The sequence below is a fragment of the Ranitomeya imitator genome, chromosome 5, assembly GCF_032444005.1.
Source record: "Ranitomeya imitator isolate aRanImi1 chromosome 5, aRanImi1.pri, whole genome shotgun sequence".
Taxonomy (NCBI): Eukaryota; Metazoa; Chordata; class Amphibia; order Anura; family Dendrobatidae; genus Ranitomeya; species Ranitomeya imitator.
The window spans coordinates 130,754-153,418 of record NC_091286.1 but is presented as its reverse complement, the minus strand read 5'-3'; the positions used below and the strand labels follow the sequence as shown (position 1 = coordinate 153,418).

General features: G+C 43.6%; 1 protein-coding gene across 2 annotated transcripts in view; it reads left to right on the top strand.

Moving 5' to 3' along the window:
* KCNC1 (potassium voltage-gated channel subfamily C member 1) overlaps nucleotides 1-21,202 on the top strand; it is a 208,852-nt gene extending 187,650 nt beyond the window's left edge. Inside the window, exons 3-4 of one of the 2 annotated variants that reach the window (XM_069768184.1) lie at nucleotides 16,917-17,105; nucleotides 19,829-21,202. In XM_069768184.1, the coding sequence (XP_069624285.1) occupies nucleotides 16,917-17,105; nucleotides 19,829-19,863 (224 nt within the window). In that variant the 3' untranslated portion in view covers nucleotides 19,864-21,202. Of the gene's footprint in view, nucleotides 1-16,916; nucleotides 17,106-19,080 lie in introns of both variants that reach the window. The other variant, XM_069768183.1, reaches the window with a different exon arrangement.
* The last annotated feature ends 1,463 nt before the right edge of the window (nucleotides 21,203-22,665 follow it).

Genomic DNA, 22,665 nt, shown 5'->3' with positions numbered 1-22,665 from the left:
CCAAAATTCAGTGGCCTATAACAGTACAGAGCATGTTAACCCTGGTGATCTAGTGGCAGGTAAGGAAGAGACATTGCAGGAAACCGAGTTAAGAACATAGTAACATAGTTAGTAAGGCCGAAAAAAGACATTTGTCCATCCAGTTCAGCCTATATTCCATCATAATAAATACCCAGATCTACGTCCTTCTACAGAACCTAATAATTGTATGATACAATATTGTTCTGCTCCAGGAAGACATCCAGGCCTCTCTTGAACCCCTCGACTGAGTTCGCCATCACCACCTCCTCAGGCAAGCAATTCCAGATTCTCACTGCCCTAACAGTAAAGAATCCTCTTCTATGTTGGTGGAAAAACCTTCTCTCCTCCAGACGCAAAGAATGCCCCCTTGTGCCCGTCACCTTCCTTGGTATAAACAGATCCTCAGCGAGATATTTGTATTGTCCCCTTATATACTTATACATGGTTATTAGATCGCCCCTCAGTCGTCTTTTTTCTAGACTAAATAATCCTAATTTCGCTAATCTATCTGGGTATTGTAGTTCTCCCATCCCCTTTATTAATTTTGTTGCCCTCCTTTGTACTCTCTCTAGTTCCATTATATCCTTCCTGAGCACTGGTGCCCAAAACTGGACACAGTACTCCATGTGCGGTCTAACTAGGGATTTGTACAGAGGCAGTATAATGCTCTCATCATGTGTATCCAGACCTCTTTTAATGCACCCCATGATCCTGTTTGCCTTGGCAGCTGCTGCCTGGCACTGGCTGCTCCAGGTAAGTTTATCATTAACTAGGATCCCCAAGTCCTTCTCCCTGTCAGATTTACCCAGTGGTTTCCCGTTCAGTGTGTAATGGTGATATTGATTCCCTCTTCCCATGTGTATAACCTTACATTTATCATTGTTAAACCTCATCTGCCACCTTTCAGCCCAAGTTTCCAACTTATCCAGATCCATCTGTAGCAGAATACTATCTTCTCTTGTATTAACTGCTTTACATAGTTTTGTATCATCTGTAAATATCGATATTTTACTGTGTAAACCTTCTACCAGATCATTAATGAATATGTTGAAGAGAACAGGTCCCAATACTGACCCCTGCGGTACCCCACTGGTCACAGAGACCCAGTTAGAGACTATACCATTTATAACCACCCTCTGCTTTCTATCACTAAGCCAGTTACTAACCCATTTACACACATTTTCCCCCAGACCAAGCATTCTCATTTTGTGTACCAACCTCTTGTGCGGCACGGTATCAAACGCTTTGGAAAAATCTAGATATACCACGTCCAATGACTCACCGTGGTCCAGCCTATAGCTTACCTCTTCATAAAAACTGATTAGATTGGTTTGACAGGAGCGATTTCTCATAAACCCATGCTGATATGGAGTTAAACAGTTATTCTCATTGAGATAAGATAAGAAGTAGGCCCAATGTAGGGGTGTGGATCTCTGAGACTTGTAAAGGAGTGCATGAGCTGACAAACAATTCCCCAATGGTTTTTTTTTTAAATAAATAAACTAGTGCCATCACAACCCCCTTGCCCAAAATTCAGTGGCCTATAACAGTACAGAGCACGTTAACCCTGGTCATTTAGTATCAGGTAAGGAAGAGACATTGCAGGAAACAGAGTTAAGAAGTAGGCCCAATGTAGGGGTGTGGCTCTCTGAGACTTGTAATGGAGTGCATGGCCTGACAAGCATTTACCCATGGGGGGAGAATTTATTTACATTTTTTTCATGGGGATCATAGACACCCTTGCCCAAAAATTGGACTGCCTATAGCAGCACAGAAGACGTTAATCCTGGTGATCTAATGGTGGAGAATGAGGAGACAAAGATAAATAATAATGAAATAAAACAAATACATAGAAAATTTGAATCCATGATGAAAGTAAATAACAAAAGAGAGGGGCAAACACAGGTTCATAGATTTGAAGCTAGAAAGTGTCCAACGAGATATATTTGTCCCTAGCAACAGCTCAGAGACGGCTATAAATTAAAATATAATATAAAAGTCTTTGAATTATTTTGTATTGCAGAGGTATACACTACCTCATTAGAGGACTGTCCAGATATAGGGAAAATGGAAGATATAAGAATAAATAGGAATAATAGACGTGCATCTCTTTTTTATGACATTTCCCCCTGTGGGAGTAAGAATTGTTTTGGTTTCCAATTAGTAATGGGCATCATAAATACACCCTTGCACAAAAAAATTGTGACTTTGGCATCCTGGAATCCGTTCACCCTGGTGTTCTACTGGTTGTGGATGATGAGGATAAGGAGGAGGATAACAACAAGCAGACCAAATCTGGAAGCGTATACCCATGTGTGGTTGTGAAGAGGTGCATTAGAATACATCTCCCCAGAAAAGAGAATTTATTAGAGGTTATGTTTCGCTGTTTTCACTTGGTGGTCTACAGAAGTATTTCCCAATCCAGCCCTTGTTCATTTTTATAAGAGTCAGCCTGTCAGCATTTTCAGTTGACAGGCGGATGCACTTATCTGTTATAATTCCACCAGCAGCGCTAAAAACCCGCTCTGACAGAACGCTAGCAGCAGCGCAGGCCAGGACCTGCAAGGCGTAGAAAGCCAGTTCATGCCACATGTCCAGCTTGGATACCCAATAATTAAAAGGCACAGAGGAATCCCGGAGGACGTTTGTACGATCTGCAAGGTACTCCCTCAGCATCTTACCAAACATTGCACTTCTTGTGACAGCACCCCTTGCCTCTGTGCCTTAGGGCTCTGCCTGAGCTGGATTGTACTTCTGTCCCTCTCACTTGGACTCCTTGGTTGTACAACATACTGTGGCGTCTGCTGCCAGCGTTCTCACATGGAAATTTTCTAAGTAAATCTGCTACAAAGGCCCTCTGGTGCATTTTAGTACACCTCTCTGCCTCTGGCAAAAAAAGATACTGAAAGTTCTCCTTGTAGTGTGGGTCTAGAAGTGTCACCAATCAGTAATGAGTGTCACCAAAATTTTTTATAATGCGAGGGTCACGTGAAATGCAGCGCAACATAAAGTCAGCCATACGTGCCAGACTGCTAACAGGCAAGATTTCCGTGTCCTCACCAACAGGACGATTGACCATGCTGTCCTCCTCATCCTCCTCCTCCCTGTCCTCAGGCCATCCCCGCTGAACAGACGGTTTGACAGCTGTGCTTGTAGTACCGTCCATAGCGCATGAAAGTAGCTCCTGTTATTCCTCCTTCTCCTCCTCATTGCTTACCAATCCAAGTTAGGAAGACATGAGACTGGGCTGAGTGTAATCCCCCTGTATGGTTCCTTGATCCATGCCCTCGTGCTCTGCCTGCAATGCTTCTTCTTTAATTGTGAGCAGAGAGGTTTTCAGAATGCTGAGAAGCGGGATGGTGATGCTAATTATGGCATCATCGCTGCTCACCATCTTGGTGCAGTCCTCAAAGTTTTGTAGGATGGTACATACAGTATGTCTGACATCCATGTCCACTCCTGAGGAGTCTGTACTGAATATTGCTGGCCTTGTTGATGTTGATAATCAACAACTGCCCTCTTCTGCTCACAAATCTTTCCAACATATGCAGCGTAGAGTTCCAGTGCATGGAGACATCACACACCAGTCGGTGAGCCGGAAGCTGCAAATGCTGCTGAAGCACGGCAAGGGCGGCTGAAGCTGTAGCTGACTTTCTAAAATGGGTAGACAGACGGCATACTTTCACTAGCAGATCCGGCAGCTCTGGGTAGCTTTTCAGAAAATGTTGAACCACGAGGTTAAGCACATGGGCCAAGCAAGGTACGTGTGTGAGCTCACCTTGCCTCAGAGCCGCCACCAGGTTCCAGCCATTGTCACACACGACCATGCCTGGCTGTAGGTTCAGCGGTGTCATCCAAATATCTGACTGCTCTTTCAGCGCTGTCCACAACTCTTAAGCATTGTGCGGTTTGTCACCTATGTAGATCAGCTTCAGCACAGCCTGTTGCCGCTTGGCTGAGGCAGTGCTGCAGTGTTTCCAGCTTCTGACTGATGTGTTGATTTCAGAGATGGAGGCTGAAGAGGAGGCGGTGCAGGAGCTGTAGACTGTGGGGGCAGCCCTGACTGACATAGGGCCGGCAATCCTCGGCGTGGGGAGGATGTGTTCCATCCCAAGGTCTGACTGGGTCCCGGCTTCCACTATGTTAACCCAGTGTGCCATCAGTGAGATGTACCATCCCTGGCCACAAGCACTTGTCAACGTGTCTGTGGTTAGGTGGACTTTCCCTGTAACAGCATTGTTGAGGGTACGGGTAATGTGGTATACATGCTGGTGTAATGTTGGTACAGCACACCGGGAGAAATAGTGGCGACTCGGGACCGAGTACCTTGGGATGGCCACTGCCATCAGGTTGCGGAAAGCCTCCGTCTCAATGAGCCTAAGAGGCAACATTTCGAGCGCAAGCAGAAGAGAAATGTTAGAATTTAGGACTGTGTCCTGTGGGGCGTTGGCTGGGTATTTACGCTTGCGTTCCAATGACTGGGGTATAGACAACTGAAGGCTGTGCTGGGACAAGGACGTGGACGGGCTTGATCATGGTGCTGATTGTGAGCAACAACAGGTGCAGGGCTAGAGGCATGTTCACATGCATGGTGGACTGGGGATTGGCTTCTATGCAAAACAGTGGAAGAAGCAGTGGTGTCACCTGCAGACAGTGTTCCTGAAGCCTGTGGTTTGGCCCACAAAGTTGGGTGCTTCAGTGCCATGTGTCTGATTATGCTGGTGGTGGTCAGGCTGGTAGTTTTTCTACCCCTGCTGATGCGGGCATGGCGGTTGCTTCAAATGGCCTGTTTGGGGTTATCGGCAGAGTCTTTAAAAAATAACCAAACACGGGAAGATCTAACAGTTGGAATAGCAACTTTCCTCATGTTGGCATTATGGGGAACGAATGCACGCTTTGTCTGTGGCCACTACACTGCTTCTTCCTGTCTGTTGGGGTGATATGCCTCCTTCCCCATGTGTGCTGCTGTCCTCGCTCTGCATGTCCTCCTAGGTTGGGTCAGTCACTATGTCATCCACCACCTCGTCTTCCACATCTGCACCCTGCTCCTCCTCCTGACTTTCTGGCAATTGTGTCTCATCATCGTCCACCTCTTGTGACACTTTCCCACCATCGCCTTCGTGTGACCGGGGCTGTTCAAAGCTTTGGGCATTGCTACATGCTATCTCATCTGTCCCCACTTCAAGTTGACCGGCCGAGAGTCCGGAATCTTGAAATGGAAAACTGAACAGCTCTTCAGAGTGTCCAAGTGTGGGATCAGTTGTCTCAGGGCACTCGGCATGGTGGGAGGAAGGAGGATCAGGGTGAGGAATATCCGGGCCACACTCACAGCTACTCAGACTTGACCATGTGCATTGAGGTCTATTTAGACAGGTAAGCATCTCTGCTTGTTTTCGGTGTGTTTTCTTGAATTTTTCCTTTTTTGGTGTTTTTTATATTAGAGTAGTACTGGCAAACCCTTAGGACCCTTGACGCGGGTTTCCGGCTTACATATTATGGCCAGAATAACAACCAATACCTTACATATATTTATATGTTTTGTTTTGCATGTTGTATTTTTTGCAGGGTGCAGTTGGGCCCAAATGGTTCTGTACACTGTGGCCTCTGTTCACACAGGATGCATTGTATCACTGGGCAGCCCGCCATAGGGCATTATTAATAGGCTGGAGCCAGATGCTCTGCATTCCTTGTGTGAACATACCACATACAGAGTATATATCTTAGTGCATTAGTGTACCACACAGCCAATCCCTGATTGAAGGCTGGCTGTTTCATTAGGTATTGCACCTGTGCATTTGCCATTTTACTTGGGTCTGCTGCACCCTGTCTGTGCAATTGTATTGAGGCCTATTCAGACAGGTAAGCATCTCTGCCTGTTTTTGGTGTGTTTTCTTGAATTTTTCCTTTTTTGGTGTTTTTCAGACTTGACCATGTGGAAGACATGGTGGTGGTGGTGATGGCTAAGTGACTGGAAGCATTATCCGCTATCCAACCAACAACCGTTTCACACTGCTCTGGCTTCAATAGTGGTGTACAGCGGTCCCATAGAAACTGGGACAGGAAGGTTGAGCGAGAAGATGTGGGTCTTTGTTGTGGCCCACTTTCACCTTGGCCACGGCCTCGTCCACTGCATGCACCATCAGCATCATGTCCACTTCCCCATCCCTTGCCCCTTGCCTTGCCCATTTTAAATGGAATACTGCACTATTTCAAAAGCTCAGCAGAAATGTATTTATTTGGAGCTAAATTATATCTAATCATTATGCCTGCAAAGCTACAATTTTTCAAACACAAACACCAGGCTTCAGCCTGACATAAAAGATTGTATTAATTTTTTTTTAGGGTTTTGTAGAATTTTTTAAATAAAAAAAACAGAGTGTAGCAAAGCTAGCAGACAGAACAATGCTACGTATGCCTGCGGAAATATGATTTTTCAAAAACAGAAACACCAGCCCTCAGCCTGACATAACAGACTGTATTAATTTTTTTTGGCTTTTGGGTGAATTTATAAAAAAAAAAAAAAATAAATAAAAAATTGAACAAGGCTAGCACACAGAACTATGCTACGTATGCCTGAAAATCTATGATTTTTAAACAGATACACCAGGCCTCAGTCTGACATAACAGACTGTATACATTTTTTGGGGGGCGGTTTTGGTGAATTTTTGAAAAAAAAAGAAAACTGCAGCTAGGGTGACGAGTACCGTGATACTCGGGTGAGTAACCAGTATCATCACTAATGGTCACACCAAACATTGATTTTTATTTAGATTTGTCATTTGTTTACTTAATTTGTATTTTGTTAATTGATCTAATTAAACTATTAACACCTCTGTTTTTAACCCCTCTCTGACATTAGACGTACTATTCCATCCATGTGACCTGGGACTTACTTCCCATGGATGGAATAGTATGTTATAGCAAACGGCCGCGCACATGGGTGGTTTGAAGCCGATCGCGGCTGGGTGTCAGCTGACACAGATCACTAACGACACTTTAATCCCCGGAATAATGTGATTGAGCATGATCGCAGCATTCCGGGAGCAGGCTGAGGGCTGACAGCCCCTCTGCCTTTGGTTCGGAGACCCCGCGGCTTGACACCGGGTCCCGATCGCTGCTATGGTTACCCGATGTCGTCATGATTACATCCGGTTTACCAGAGCTGAGAAACTTCCTGTCATGCGCAATGCATGTCAGGATGTTTTTCAGGTCACTGTGCATGGATTTCACCGCTGACAGCTACTATAGCATGCAGAGGCTGTTTCATCTGCATACTTTAGAAGCGATCAGCTTGCAAAAAATGATTGTCCCATAGTGGGACAAAGTGTAAAAGATAGAATGAAGTTAAAAAAAATGTAATAATTTTAAAATTATTGAAAATAATAATAAATCAATATTTATTCTATCATTAAATCTTTGAATTAAAAACATATAAACTATTAAAGTACACATATTTGGTATCCCCGCATCTGTAAAGATGGGGGCTGGAATAGGCACAGCTAAATGTAAGCCCCATGACTGCTGTTGGCTAGGGGAGGATTTCTAGAAAGGTTTTTGAAATGATTGAGAGGGATTGGTGGAGATGTGGAAGGGGCATTTATAGGGGCCCGTTTAGGGGTAGTTGGTGGAAAAGTGTGGGAATATTCTCACTTCCATTGAAGAAATCTGAGAGGAAGCAAGCTGAGAGGAAACACCGAGATTTTCCTCATGGAGTCTGTGGAGGATATCATGGATAGGTTCTGGGATGCGGCTAGCTACAGACGGGGAGGTTGGCTGGAGGAGCAATTATCTTCTATTCTGGGTGCCTCCAGGTCGCGGGAGCGGAGCAGGATTTGCAGAAGGACAAGGCCCCGGAGAGACTGTCACCAGATATTGTGGCTCACAGCAGGCGCAGGCTCCGGAGCCCCTCCGGGGACCCTGCAAAAAGTGGGCGTGGTCTGGCAGCTTCCTCCCGCCGTGCTTGCCCTGGCAGGAATCCACCAAGCCGGCCTGTTGGCGTGGGGCAGAGGAGTCGCAGAGGAGTGTACACCGGACCGGAAGTGCGTCCCACCTTGGAGCCTCAGGCCGCAATGGATGTGCAGCTGAGGCAGCAAGATCATTCCGCACCTTCTCGGCGGCCTGCACAGATGGCGTCATGGGACCGCAGCGGTGGCAGCAGAGGCGTTGATCTGCGGCGGGGTCCTAGCAACATGGCGGCGGAGGAAGAACTACTGTTTTGCAGCTTCGGGCACATCAGCAAACCGGAGGGCAATTCAGCATGTAGCACGAGCCTGGGGCCTCAAGGAGAAGTGGAATCCGAGTCGGGCAGCGACCACCGGGAAGATACAAGGCGTCTGGAATCCGGATTAACGGCTGGCGGGGACACAGCACCTGTACAGCTTGGTGAGCATGATTTTATGTGTGATTTGTCGCCCACAGGGGCTATGTTACATGTTCTAGGTAGTCAGGCCTCAGGGTCGGAGGGACGGCAGTTAGCTGGCTCTAGCGGGGACGGGGCCTTCGCGAGATTTTGCTTAGTATGGCACAGGTTTTGCAAAGATTGAAGAGTGTGGCACAGGGTACTGCGGGGACGACCCCAGTAGGGGCATGGTTGCTGGGGGTAACTTGTGGGTCGCAGGTCACAAGCGAGCCGCCAGTATCGGATGTAGGAGAGTGGGCCTCTGTTTCTGGCATATCGGTATTTGTACAAACTGAAAAAGACAAAGGGGAGGTGATTAAGTTGGACGATCGAGCAAAGGGCAAAGTAAAGTATATGTGTGCTTTGAGGGCCCCTTGGGAGCCCATTTGAAGAAAGAGGTAAAGGAGAAAATTTGTCGGGATGAATATGTGGAAATATTCTCCCTTCTTCCATTGGAGAAGTTTAATTTAGACAAAGGAAAGAAGGATGATAGTTAAAAAGAGGAGGAAGAAAAGCGGCGGTGGCGGCTGATTCCACAGACATTTGTTAGTTGGTTGCAGGCTTTTGCGATTTTGGCTAGTGTTATTGGAGAAAAATTTCCTGAAAATTGTTCAGGTCTGTTCTGCTATCTGGATGCGATTGGAGAGGCACACCGTACGTACGGTGGTGTGGCGTGGCTGCGTTACGACAAGCAATTTAGGCAGAGGAAGGTAGTAAGACCCGAGATCAAGTGGGATCAAAAGGATATTGGGCTTTGGCTGAAGGTTATGGCTCCAGTCCGATATGGGCAGTCCTTTCACGGGAGCGGTGGTAGCGGCAGCCAGCAAGCAGGGCATGGAAGTGGTGGTCAAGGGGCACAAGGATCAAAAGAAAAGTCCAGAACGTGCTGGCAATTCAATGATGGCCAGTGCAAGTACGGTAGTAACTGTAAGTTCAAGCATGTGTGCTCCTTTTGCAATGGGATCTCCCACGGAGCTGCAAAATGTTTTAAAAAAAACAAAGGGTAAGCCCTCTCTGGGTGCCGGTCATGGGGGTGACACCAGTGAGGCTTCCAGAGATGGTCCCCTTTCTAAATAGGTATCCGGACCAGGAGAAGGCAAGGGTCATTTGTAGTGGTTTTGTGGAAGGTTTTCGAATTGCTCCCCCTAACCACATGGTTCCTTTTTCTGTAAAAAATTTGAGGTCGGCAGATTTGCATTCGGAGATTGTTACTGTGAAATTGAAAAAGGAGGTTGAATTGGGTAGGATGGCAGGTCCGTTTTTATCTTTGCCTGTTGCAGGGATGATTTTTTCTCCATTAGGGGTTGTGCCAAAGAAAGAACCAAATAAGTTTAGATTGATTCAACATTTGTAGTATCCGAAGGGTCGGTCGGTTAATGATGGCATCGCACAGGAGTTATGTTCAGTGGAATACACATCGTTTGGTACGGCAGTTCAATTGGTTTGAAAATACGGGACTGGTGCTTTGTTGTCAAAAACCCATATTGAATCGGCTTTTAGGTTACTTCCTGTTCACCAGGACATTATTCCATTGTTAGGTTGTTTTTGTAAGGGCGGGTACTATTTGGATAGATGTTTGCCAATGGGTTGCACAATTTCATGTGTCTTTGAAACGTTCAGTACCTTTTTAGAGTGGGTGTTTAGGGATGTTGCTGACGTCCAGTCCATTATTTACTATTTGTATGACAATTTACTTATAGGTCCATCAGATTCGGTTTTGTGTAGGAATACTTTGGTCACCATGGAATGGGTGGTGGCACTTTTTGGTGTGCCTTTGGCTAGAGAAAAAACGGAGGGCCCCGGCATGGTGTTAAGCTTCCTTGGAATTTTGATTGATTCAGAGAAAATGTAATGTCGGCTACCGGACGATAAATTCTTGTTATTGAAACAGGAATTGAATAGGGTTAGAAAACGGCGCAAATTGACATTGAAGGATTGCAGTCGTTGCTAGGTCGGTTAAATTTCGCGTGCAGGATCATACCCATGGGTAGAATTTTTTGCCGGAGGCTGGCTAGTGCGACAGCTGGAATGCATGCAGCACAAAATTTGGATATTTGAAAAAGGAGCACAGGGATGATTTGATTGTGTGGCAACGCTTTCTGGAAAATTATTATGGACGGTCGTTGATTCTGCATGAGATTTTGAGTAATTTTGATTGTGAAATCTACACGGACGCAGCAGGTGGTGTCGGTTACGGAGCTTATAGTAAAGGGAGGTGGAGTGTCGGAAGATGGGCAGAGGAGTGGCAGCGGAAGGGTTTGACAAAAAAATTTAGCTTTATTGGAGTTGTTTCCGATTGTGGTGGCAGTTTTCATTTGGGGCGAATTGTTCGTGAATCGGAAAGTTTGCTTTCATTGCGATAATATGAGCGTGGTGTCGATAATTAATAGCTTGTCGGCATCATCCCCCCAGTGATTAAGTGGGAATTAGTTGTACTGTGCCTTGAACTGAATGCTTGGATTTATGCGGTGCATGTCCCAGGTGTTAAAAACTCTATAGCGGATGCTTTATCTCGTTTTCAATGGAACAGTTTCCGGGAATTGGCGCCAGAAGCGGAGGCTTCGGGAGAAGAATGCACTTTATGCTTGTGGCAAGTGATTACTGATGAGCAGGACGACTGATTTGTGACTCTGTTGCGCGCCAGACCTGGGCATCTTACGAGGAATCGTGGAGTGTTTGGCAAGGTTGGCTGTTGCAGTGGGGAGCGGTTGAGTCTGAAGGGGATAAAGTATAGGCTTTGTTATGGTTAGTGGGTTGTGCGGCTAACAGTGGCTGGTCGGTTTCTAAAGTTAACAAATTTGTGGTGGGTTTGGCATTTGGTTTTAAGTTGGAGGGGTCTATAGATGTGACAAAAATTTTTTGGGTTAGACAGGCTTTAAAAGGTTTGCGAAGGAGCAATAAGAATTTTGATAGGCGCAGACCAATTTCATTCAGCATGCTTGAATGTTTAGGTGGTGTGTTGGAAAAGATTTGTGCTTCTACCTTCGAGGTCGTGTTGTTTAGCCTGGCTTTCTCTTTGGCATTTTTTTGAGCGTTGCGTATAGGTGAACTCATGTCGCACAGCAGGTTTAGGGTGGGGGGTCTGATTGCAGAAGATGTTGAAATTCGAGCAGGGGGCATTGTGTTTTAGATCCGACGTTCAAAGACCGATCAATCATGAAAGGGTAGGTGTGTGGTGCTTGGAAACGTGGATGGGGCCCTAATGTGTCCTCTAAGATGTCTTGAATCGTACTGGTGCTTGTGGTCAAGTAGGGCGGGCCCACTGCTGTGTCATGCAGAGGGGGCAAATCCTGTCCCGATTTCAATTTATTGCCATTTTGAATAAAGGGTTGCAAGAGTTGGGAGTGCCCCCAGAGACGTACGGTTCTCATTTCTTTAGGATTGGGGCTGTGTCAGAGGCTCATAGTAGAGGTTTGGGGGTCAAAGCAATTCGGCGGATCGGTAGATGGCTCTGTTATTTGACTTATGGTGGGGAGATGGGGCAGTGAGGGTTGTTTTTTCATGTGACTTGGTGACTTGTGTCTTTTTCAGGTCACGTGCCTTTCTTAGCCTGGATTTTCGGACATTCGTTCGTGCATTGGAGGGCCATACGGGCCGACGTGAGGCCGGACGGTAGGCAATTAGGCTTTGGAAGAGATCAAGTGGTCATTCGTTGGTTAGGTTTTAGAGGCATGGTTTGGGGCAGGGTTTCAGTTGAATTTTCAAGAGCTTTTTGTTTGATAGAGCTCCTGACATTTGGGTCGTGCATATGGGCGGTAATGACTTGGGAACTAAGCCGGTCAGAGAATGGATCAGGAATATTCGTTTTGATTTTTTAAGATTGTGGACGTCTTTTTCGGTAGTATTGATAGTTTGGTCGGATATTGTTCCTAGGAAGAAGGGGAGGGCGGCCAGATTGTTTAAGGTGATCAATAGAGAAAGGGTTAAATTGAATAAGGCCGTATCAAGTTTTATATCCAGGAATTGCGGCATAAGTGTGAGACATTTTAAATTGGAATCGGGGGTGGTAATTTTTGGAGGGAAGATGGGGTGCATTTGAACAACATAGGGATTGATTTGTGGGCACTTGCAATACAGGAAAGTGTTGAGAGAGCATTCGCGGTGTTGAGGCACTTACGAGCCTGAGGTGGTCAGGGCTGTTTGTGTTTGGTGGGGTTTTTGGAGTTGACGCTGATTCGTCGGGGAAGGAATTGTGAGAAAATTCCATACAGTTTAAATGAGGTGGGTTTGATCTGGCATTCAGCTATGGGCTCTGGACGGGGTATTACCCTGGGAGCTTTTGGTGGTTAGTCTTCCTTGAATGGGTTGTTTGGTGCCCTTGAGCTGCTGGTTTACGGCTGAGGGTAACATTGTGGTTGAAGTTCGTTGGTTATTGCCAAATATAAGCCAGATTTTTAGCTCCAGGAACCCTCCTCATGTTAGGGATTATATCAATTATTGATATCTATTTGTTATATGTTATTGTTTGTTAATAAACTGGCCGCTGTGGCCGATATTATCCAAAGACTCGATGAATATTGTTTTTATTTCAAGGGGTATAATATTTTAAGGTGTTGGTTGCGGAATGGGGTGTGTGTGTTAAGGGAAGAAACCCGTATTTGCCATACGCGGTCATGACCTGACCTATAAAACTCTGCCACTAGTTAACCCCTTTAGTGAACACTATAAAAAAAGGCAAAAAACAATTATCATCATGCCGCTGAACAAAAAGTGGAATAACACGCAATCAAAAAGATAGATATAAATAAGCATTGTTATGCTGAAAACGTCATAATGTCCCGCAAAAAACAAGCCCCCTTACAGCTCCTTCATCGGAAAAATAAAAAAGTTATAGCTCTCAGAATAAAGCCATGCAAAAATAATTATTTTTTATATAAAATAGTTTTTATTGTACAAAAGTGCCAAAACATAAAAAAATTATATAAATGAGGTATCTCGGTAATCGTACTAACCCAAAGAATAAAACTGCCTTATCAATTTTACCACATGTGGAACGGTATAAATGCCCACCGCCCTCAAAGAAATTCATGAATTGCTGGATTTTGTTCATTCTGCCTCCCAAAAATCGGAATAAAAAGCGATAAAAAAAATGTCAAGTGCCCAAAAATGGTACCAATAAAAACGACAACTCGTCCTGCAAAAAACAAGAAGTCACATTACTCTGTGGGCCAAAATATGGAAAAATTATAGCTCTCAAAATATGGTGATGCAAAAACAATTTCTTGCAATAAAAAGCGTCTTTTAGTGTGTGACAGCAGCCAAACATAAAATCACGCTATAAGGTCTCTTTCCCACGGCCTGATATTTCTGGTACTGGAGATGTTAGTGTCTATGTGTGTAGTACTTGCGGCACATGTGTGGCATGCATGTACCACATCAGTACCACAAGGACTGGAGCCAGGGAAGAAGCGTTACAGTAAGCACTGTTTCCTGGCACACGGCTCTCATCATTCTCCCCTGCTCTGCCGGCGATCGGCACAAGCAGGGGAGAATGATGATAGCTGTGTTCAGCACCAGGTGCCAGGGAACAGCGCCGACTGTAATGCTTCTTTCCCGGCACCGATGCGTGTCACATGGATGACATCCATGTGTGTTATGTATATGCATGTGTCCTGGATGTTTTGTGGCCCGTGCTAACATAAAAAATGGATATGTCAGCATGGTCCGTGGAAACACCAACATATGCATAGACCCATTCACTTGAATAGGCACATAGCGCTCTGTTCCTCCTGAGTCTCTCAGCATGGCTGCCCAATGGTATAAAATTCTGTGACACCCATGGGGTCAATATGATCACTTCACCCCTAGATGAATTCATTGAGAGGTGTAGTTCATAAAATGGGGTCACTTATGGGACGTTTTGCTGTTTCGGCATCTCATGGGCTCTTACAGTGGCTCATGGCACCTGCAAACCATAACAGTAAAATATGGCACTCCATCCCTTCTGAGCTCTGCCATGTGCCCAAATAGTTGTTTACTCGCACATATGGGGTATCAGCGTACTCAGAACAAATTGCACAATAGTTCTTGTAGTCCAATTTCTTCTGTTACCCTTGGAAAAATAAAAAAATGGGGGTGAAAAGATAATTTTTGATAAAAAATTATGATTTTTTTATTTTTACGGCTCTACGTTATAAATTTCTGTGAAGCACTTGGAGGTTCAACGTGCCTACTACACATCTAGATAAGTTTCTTAGGGGGTCAAGTTTCCAAAATGGTTTAACTTTTACATAGTTTTCATTGTTTAGGCACATCAGGGGCTCTCCGAATGCGACATGGCAGCTGATCTTAATTCCAGACAATTTTGTGTTGAAAAAGTCAAACGGCACTCCTTCCCTTCCAAGCTCTGCCATGTAGCCAAACAGTGGTTTACCTGCACATATGGGGTATCAGCATACTGAGGACAAATTACACAACAACTGTTGTGGTCCAATTTCTCCTGTTACCCTTGGGAAATTAAAAAATTGTGGCAAAAATATCATTTTTATGATTTTTTATTTTTATGGCTCTAAGTTCTAAACATCTGTGAAGCACTTGGGGGGGTCAAGGTGCTCACCACACATCTTGATAAGTTCCTTAGGGGGTTTAGTTTCCAAAATAGTGTAACTTGTGGGGATTTCCACTGTTTAGGCACACCAGGGGCTCTCCAAACGCAACATGGCATTCGATCTTAATTCCAGCCAATTTTACGTTGAAAAAGTCAAACAGCGCTCCTTCCCTTCCGAGCTCTGCCATGCGCCCAAGCAGTAGTATTCCACTACAATGGTGTATCAGTGTACTCAGGAGAAATTACACAACAACTTTTGGGGTCCAATTTCTCCTGTTACCCTTGGTAAAATAAGAAAAATTGGATCTGAAGTAAATTGTTTGTGAAAAAAGATAAATGTTCTTTTTTTTTTAAACATTCCAAAAACTCTTGTGAAGCATCTGAAGGATTAATACACTTCTTGAATGTGGTTTTGAGCACCTTGAGGGGTGCAGTTTTTAGAATGGTGTCACTTTTGGGTATTCTCTATCATATAGACCCCTCAAACTCACTTCAAATGTGAGGTGGTGCTTAAAAAAAATGGTGTTGTAAAAATGAGAAATCGTTGATCAACTTTTAACCCTTATTACTTCCTAACCAAAAAAATGTTTTGAAAACTGTGCTCATGAAAGTAGACATGTGGGAAATGTTACTTATTAAGTATTTTGTGTGACATATCTCTGTAATTTAAGGGCATGAAAAATCACAGTTGGAAAATTGCAAAATTCGTAAAATTTTCGCCAAATTTTCTTTTTTTCACAAATAAACGCAAGTAATATCAAATAAATTTTACCACTATCATGAAGTACAATATGTCACAAGAAAACAATGTCAGATTCACAGGGATCCATGTTAGCGTTCCAGAGTTATAACCTCATAAAGGGACAGTGGTCAGAATTCTAAAAATTGGCCTGGTCATTAACATGCAAACCACCCTCGGGGGTAAAGGGGTTAAATTGTTTTTTCTTTACAACAGTTTGTCCCACACCTACCAAAAATCTTTGCACAATACCATATATATCTTTAGCTGCAGCAAATCAAGTTTTCTTTGACTGTACTGAAATAGAGTGTGCAACTTTATAGTGAATGGCATAATGTAACACCAACACCATAGACAAGGCAATTTTACAGGTTATAATGGATAACTGAAAGGTTGTGTTGAAAAAAGAGAAATAAAGGAAGAAATTCCAGCTCGACGAGATGTGAAAAGTAAAAACTTGATACTTTATTCACTTCATATCAGAAGCAGAGGATGAGACATCAGCACAATACAATAAAAACACTATCTACGCATTTCAGGTGGCGAGGCACCCTTAATCATGATATCATGATTAAGGGTGCCTCGCCACCTGAAACGCGTAGTGTTTTTATTGTATTGTGCTGATGTCTCATCCTCTGCGCACAATACAATAAAAACACTATCTACGCGTTTCAGGTGGCGAGGCACCCTTAATCATGATATCATGATTAAGGGTGCCTCGCCACCTGAAACGCGTAGATAGTGTTTTTATTGTATTGTGCTGATGTCTCATCCTCTGCTTCTGATATGAAGTGAATAAAGTATCAAGTTTTTACTTTTCACGTCTCGTCGAGCTGGAATTTCTTCCTTTATTTCTGGTTTCCTCACGCCTGACACAGCGTCTCCGTGCTCCGAGCCTTCTGGGATTACTACTATGGTGAGCTGGACTTCTTTTTTTTTCCTATGGTTGAAAAAAGACCCATTAAAATATTCATACTCTACATCCTGATGATCGTAGTAGAAATCTATGATCTGGGAGATAATCAAAGTTAGTTACATTTCTCGAAAAAAAAAGCAAAACCGCATAATATGCAAAATCAACTATGTGTTTTAATGGTCTGTTTGGTGGTATCTAAACTTTTTTCATTATGAATGATTTTTTTACACTTGCATGCTACAATGAACGCCACACCCTAATATTGTCTCCAATGGCCTCTTTATTATATTTGAAGATTCCAAACTGAATGGAGACGTGGCCAAAGCAGCGTTGGCAAATGAAGACTGTCCTCACATAGACCAGACAATAACGCCCGATGAGGGCTTGTCCTTTACACAGTCTAGCACTCGGGAGAAAGGTGGACCCTACTTTCTCCTTTCACCCGAGGAGTATCCAAGCCCACCTGATGGAGGAGTAAGAAAGGGTATGTAGATGAGTTTTATAAAAGAAACTTGCATTCAGAAGTAGCAAGTGACTATGCGGTCAGTTGAGACAAAGGGTATAGACACTTCATGTTGTATACTATCACTTTAAGTCTTCCATTGTCCAAATGTTAGTGAGCAATGCATGACTGACTTGAAAATGATGCACTCATATGCCCAGAACTAGCCCACTACGTGGCTGTGCCCAGACTGATACATCATGTGACCCCATTGTACACAGTTCAATAGATCATGTGGCTCCAATGTGCCCAGTGTAATATTTAATGTATCTCCTCAGTCCGATATTTCACGTGGCCCCAATGTGCCCAGTCAGAAAGTCCATTAGGCCCCTGTGTGCCCAGTGCAATAGTTCATGTGGTTTCAGTGTCCACAGTCTGATACTTCATGTGGCCCCAATGTGCCCAGTCTAATACTTAATGTAGTTCCAATGTGTCCAGTTCGATAGATCCAGTGGCCCCAATGTGCCCAGTCCAATAGTCCCAGTGGCCCCAATGTGCCCAGTCCAATAGTTCCAGTGGCCACAGAGTGCCCCATCCAATAATTCCAGTGGTTCAAGAGTGCTCAGTTCAATAGTGCAAGTGGCCCCAATGTGCCCAGTCCAATAGTTCCAGTGGCCCCAAAGTGCTCAGTTCAATAGTCCCAGTGGCCCCAAAGTGCCCAGTTCAATAGTCCCAGTGGCCCCAAAGTGCTCAGTTCAATAGTCCCAGTGGCCCCAAAGTGCTCAGTTCAATAGTCCCAGTGGCCCCAAAGTGCTCAGTTCAATAGTCCCAGTGGCCCCAAAGTGCTCAGTTCAATAGTCCCAGTGGCCCCAAAGTGCTCAGTTCAATAGTTCCAGTGACCCCAAAGTGCCCAGTTCAATAGTCCCAGTGGCCCGAAAGTGCTCAGTTCAATAGTCCCAGTGGCCCCAAAGTGCCCAGTCCAATAGTTCCAGTGGCCCCAAAGTGCTCAGTTCAATAGTCCCAGTGGCCCCAAAGTGCCCAGTTCAATAGTCCCAGTGGCCCCAAAGTGCTCAGTTCAATAGTCCCAGTGGCCCCAAAGTGCCCAGTTCAATAGTCCCAGTGGCCCCAAAGTGCCCAGTTCAATAGTTCCAGCGGCCAGTTCTATAGATCCAGTGGCTTCATTGTGCACAGTTCTATAGTTCCAGTGACTGGAAAGCTTCTGACTGATCCAAATGCTGGTTCAGTGTAGACATATGAGTGTTATATATGACATCTATGGCTTTTGTCTCCTCACACTGTTCCTTAGTATTAATTGGGTCTTATAATATTCAGGTTAGAGCTCTGCTGCCCTTACATGTACGCATCCACACAATAATTACATTATCAGTACTCCTCTCTGGAGTCTGCTGCATTACATGCAATGTGTAGGAACAAGCATATCAAGTCAAAAAGTGGAAGTGCGCTTGGTAAAAAAAGATTTCTGCTACTTATTGGCCCATTAGACATATGTAAAGTTATAGTTATTGTTATCATAATCTGAATTCATTGTCTGCTGACTTGTTCCTTCTGCATGCGTAAAAGACTGAAAATGGATGCATGCTATGTCTGCAGCTGCAAGAAGTGGGTGGTATCACTATGGCAACAGGAGGAATTGGTGCGAGAGTGCAAATCCTGCACTCCATCCCTAAATTACATTTCTGATGCATCTCATGCTATGTAGACCACGGGTAACAGCTGCATTTGTCAATTATTCCAATTCTTAGCAAACTATCTTGTGGTGTGAGCTGTGCAGATGACAGTGGAGCATGAAGGCTGCCTGCTACATGTATAATGCCAGTACATCTTCAGAGCTCAACTATAGTTTCCCTAAAAAATGCTGGAAATTATAACAATGCATGCATAGGAAAAAAAACAGCTGTAAGATTGAAAAGGAAGCACTTAAACTAGGAACAGACAATGTAGTGTGTGCAATGGTTCAGTATCCTCTGTGATCTCTTATCTTGTCATCTCTCCATAGTTTGGCTTTGCTGGATTTTGTTGCCAAGTGATACAACTCTCAGCATGTAACAGTGCATGGGAATCCCGCTGAATTGGCTACACTGTTGACCTCATTCTTAGTCCATTCAACTTTATGATCCACTGCTGCACTTTACATTTCATCTTCCCAATGAAGGTTGTAAAAGTAGTGGCTGTCATCCCTACGAAAATTGTCCTCCAGTGGGCTCATCGCCGCTCACTGCCTCTCCCATTCATCTTGTAGCATGGATCAGTAGCACAGAATGGTCTAAGCTTTGTAATCATTTCCTTTACTATCCCGCTCCCAGCAGTAGCGCCACGGTGCCACTGGTAGGCCAAAAGATGAAGGAAAGTGGGCAGCAAACTATTCTGCCAGTGTTATGCTGCATGGTCTCGCTATAGGACAACCACATAGAATAGTCTTGCTACTTGATGCTTTTCTCTTGGCTGAAATTGGATTTCATTGGCTGCTGTCATTTTATGGAAAAAACATGGAGACAAAGGAAGAATCGTTTTTTCTCAGGATATAATTTGAGCCATAAGATTCCTTCAAGCGTCTGTGCAAGTAAGATGATTTGATGCATGGCCACCTATTAAAGCAGAAAGCAATGTTCATCTGCATGGAAATACTAAGTTCCATTGGAGAAGAAAATGGCTGCCTCTGCATGTAGCTCTTTCTAAAATGATCGACAAGCTTGAATTTTAAAAGACCATGGGGAAGTCTTAAGTCTTCATTGTATTCTTTACAGGCATATTTTTGCAAAGAGCATCGTGTCATTGCTAGACATACAAATAGAGGCAGCTATGGTGGCTTGGACTGACCCTCAGGAAAGCAGCGCCTCATTGTGCTCACTCGGACAGAACCTCTGCCCATGGACAAACACCAACATCAGTCGACGGTTCCTCTCCACAGTGTCTGCTGCCAAAACCTAAAACTCTAAAGCAAACTATATACTTATGTAGCATGAATTGCATGATGTATAAAATGTGAAGACGTGTTGGACTCTGTTCAGAGGTAAATACATTTATCTGTCTTACAAACATGTAGCAAAATGTGAACATTTGAATCTGTACATTTATTGCTCGGGGATGACTTTTTGTGACTTCCAGTTTGTAACGAGAAGTGCGCACTGCCAGCCATCGGTCACATTGGCGAGATCCACGCACTGTATAACATCGCTCCATGGGCAGCTACCACTTTGACTTGTGTATAGTCGGATTGGATTATTCTCTTTATATTGGCATGCTTGTGACAATGGAGCCTGTATCTGATCTGATAACATGTGGCCTATAATGACTGTGCATACGAGATCTCTTGTATGTTATCAATATATATCTAACGTGGTGGTAAACTCTAAAGATCTGTTTTACTAAATCATCAAAATAGATATCAAACATAGAATGAAGTATTTCAATGCTGGGACTTGCAGTACGAAATCAGGAAACATTTGTCAAAGTATGAACTGACCTGCATTGTGTGCAAAATTCTACATTTTCAGCAAAGATGCATGCATGGGTTATGCAAAAACAAACTTGCATGAAATAAATTTTCTATTGCAATTTCACCTGCCTGTTGTATTGAAAAGTGTGTTGGAGACAGACACTAATGATGTTCAATTTCCCAATATAGCAAGGTGGTTTTTTTAATATCATATTACATGTAGGTTTCATTCTATGAAATTATCTAAAGTGAGAAGAATTATAGCAAAACTGATGAGATGAGGCTGGAATGTGTTCATCAACTGTCCACATGGGTAAGTGTACTCGTCATTAGGACTATGATGTCTCAAGAGCAACAGAATAACCTTTCTTGCCCTATATGTAATGTCTATAAGATATGTATTTTGGCTCTACAGTTACATGAGTACACTGCTTATAATATGAACAATAAGCTGACCATCACTAAGGAATGCACTGTGTGTGCAGGGGGTTGGAGCAGATGACCCAGGGTGTCCCTTCCCACTCCACCATTCTATGATGTCTGTGATACAATGAGGATATAAATATTTCATACACTGACTGTATGTTTTCCCACCTACAAAGAATGTAGAGGTCTGTAATTTGTATGGTAGATACACTTTATCTGTGAAAGACAGAATCTAAAAATAAAATCAAGAAAATCATATTGTATGATTTTTACATAATTAAATTGCATTTTCTTGTATGTATTTGATCACCAACCAACCAGCGAGAATTCTGGCTCTGTTTCTCTTTAACCCTCCGTCACATACAATATTCGGACTAACGAGTTCACATACAATGTGCCTGTCAGGCGCCTGCTGGAAAAATACCTATAATATCTAATGTTTGCAATTTCAGTGCTCTAAAAGTGATCAGTGACCTTCGTAAGGATGTAATAAAAGAGACTACACATAATCAGTTGCAAAAAAAAACATTTACTTAACATAAAACTAATAACTATGAAATACAAACTTTTCAAAACTCCTGCCAAATAGTCACCAGTTCGACTCTCTCAAAAAATATGTACAAAGAAAATTTTTGAACACAAACTTAATTTTAAGGTACCTTAAGTACTATTAAAAACATATTCAATCAGAAGTAGATGCTGAGGTTTCCCCAGAAAAGTCACACTTGCAGAGCAAATAGCAAGAATTACACACCATTTTTGCATGTGTCAGGCAAATTGCTTTATGACATTTGAGACATTCATAATTTGAAAGCCTTCTGGTTCCGCTTTCCGTTTGGCAGGTGGTGCATCTCCTTCTTTTGTGAGGTGGTGCAGATGGTGACTTTTCACCATCATCTTCTGGGCGGAACCTTTTGTGCTGAACTTGAAGGCGAGAGGGGATACCGATTGTTTTCACGCTTCTCCTGCGTAGCTCTCCAAGTACTAGTTCATGGGCCAATTTTTTCAGATACAATCGTCTACGGAGTGTTTCAAGCTTGTTTTCAAGATAAATTACTTGTGAATTTATACCACCCAAATTCAACATAGCAAAAAATATGACCATTGGCCAGCGTTTGATGTTTCTGCTGACGTTGAAAGTGGAGCACATCTGATCTGCTGTATCCACACCCCCTTTGGTGGCATTGGTGGGTTTTTTTCTGCCCCAGTCCCAGGATCGATGGCAGCATCATCATGAAGTGTTGATAGAAGAAGTACAATTTTTTTGGCATGTGGTACATAGGAAACTAAAGCCTTTCCATCCTCACCACTGTCACCATCTTGCTCTGTTTCAGAATCCAGGACACATTCTTCCACCTCATCATGAGAATCAATCTCACTTTCCTCTCCTAAATCCTCATTCAGTGTGAGGTCGCTATCATCTAACAGCATGTTTGTTACTTCCTCAACATCAAGTTGTTTGGATAAATTGTACATTTTTCTCTCCATTTCAGCAGATAATCTGAAGCAAGAGAAGGAATATGTTAGGGAACTACTGTATATGCCTGAGCAGCACACTTTCTTTTATAAAATCTCCCTTATTTCTATGAAATATCCTCACATTTTGTGCTGTACATTCATAAAACAAGCTAAATAAACTATTGTGATGAATAAAAACATAAAATACCAACCTTACTGAATGTGACGTATTCACATACAATGAGCCTGAGAGATCTGTGC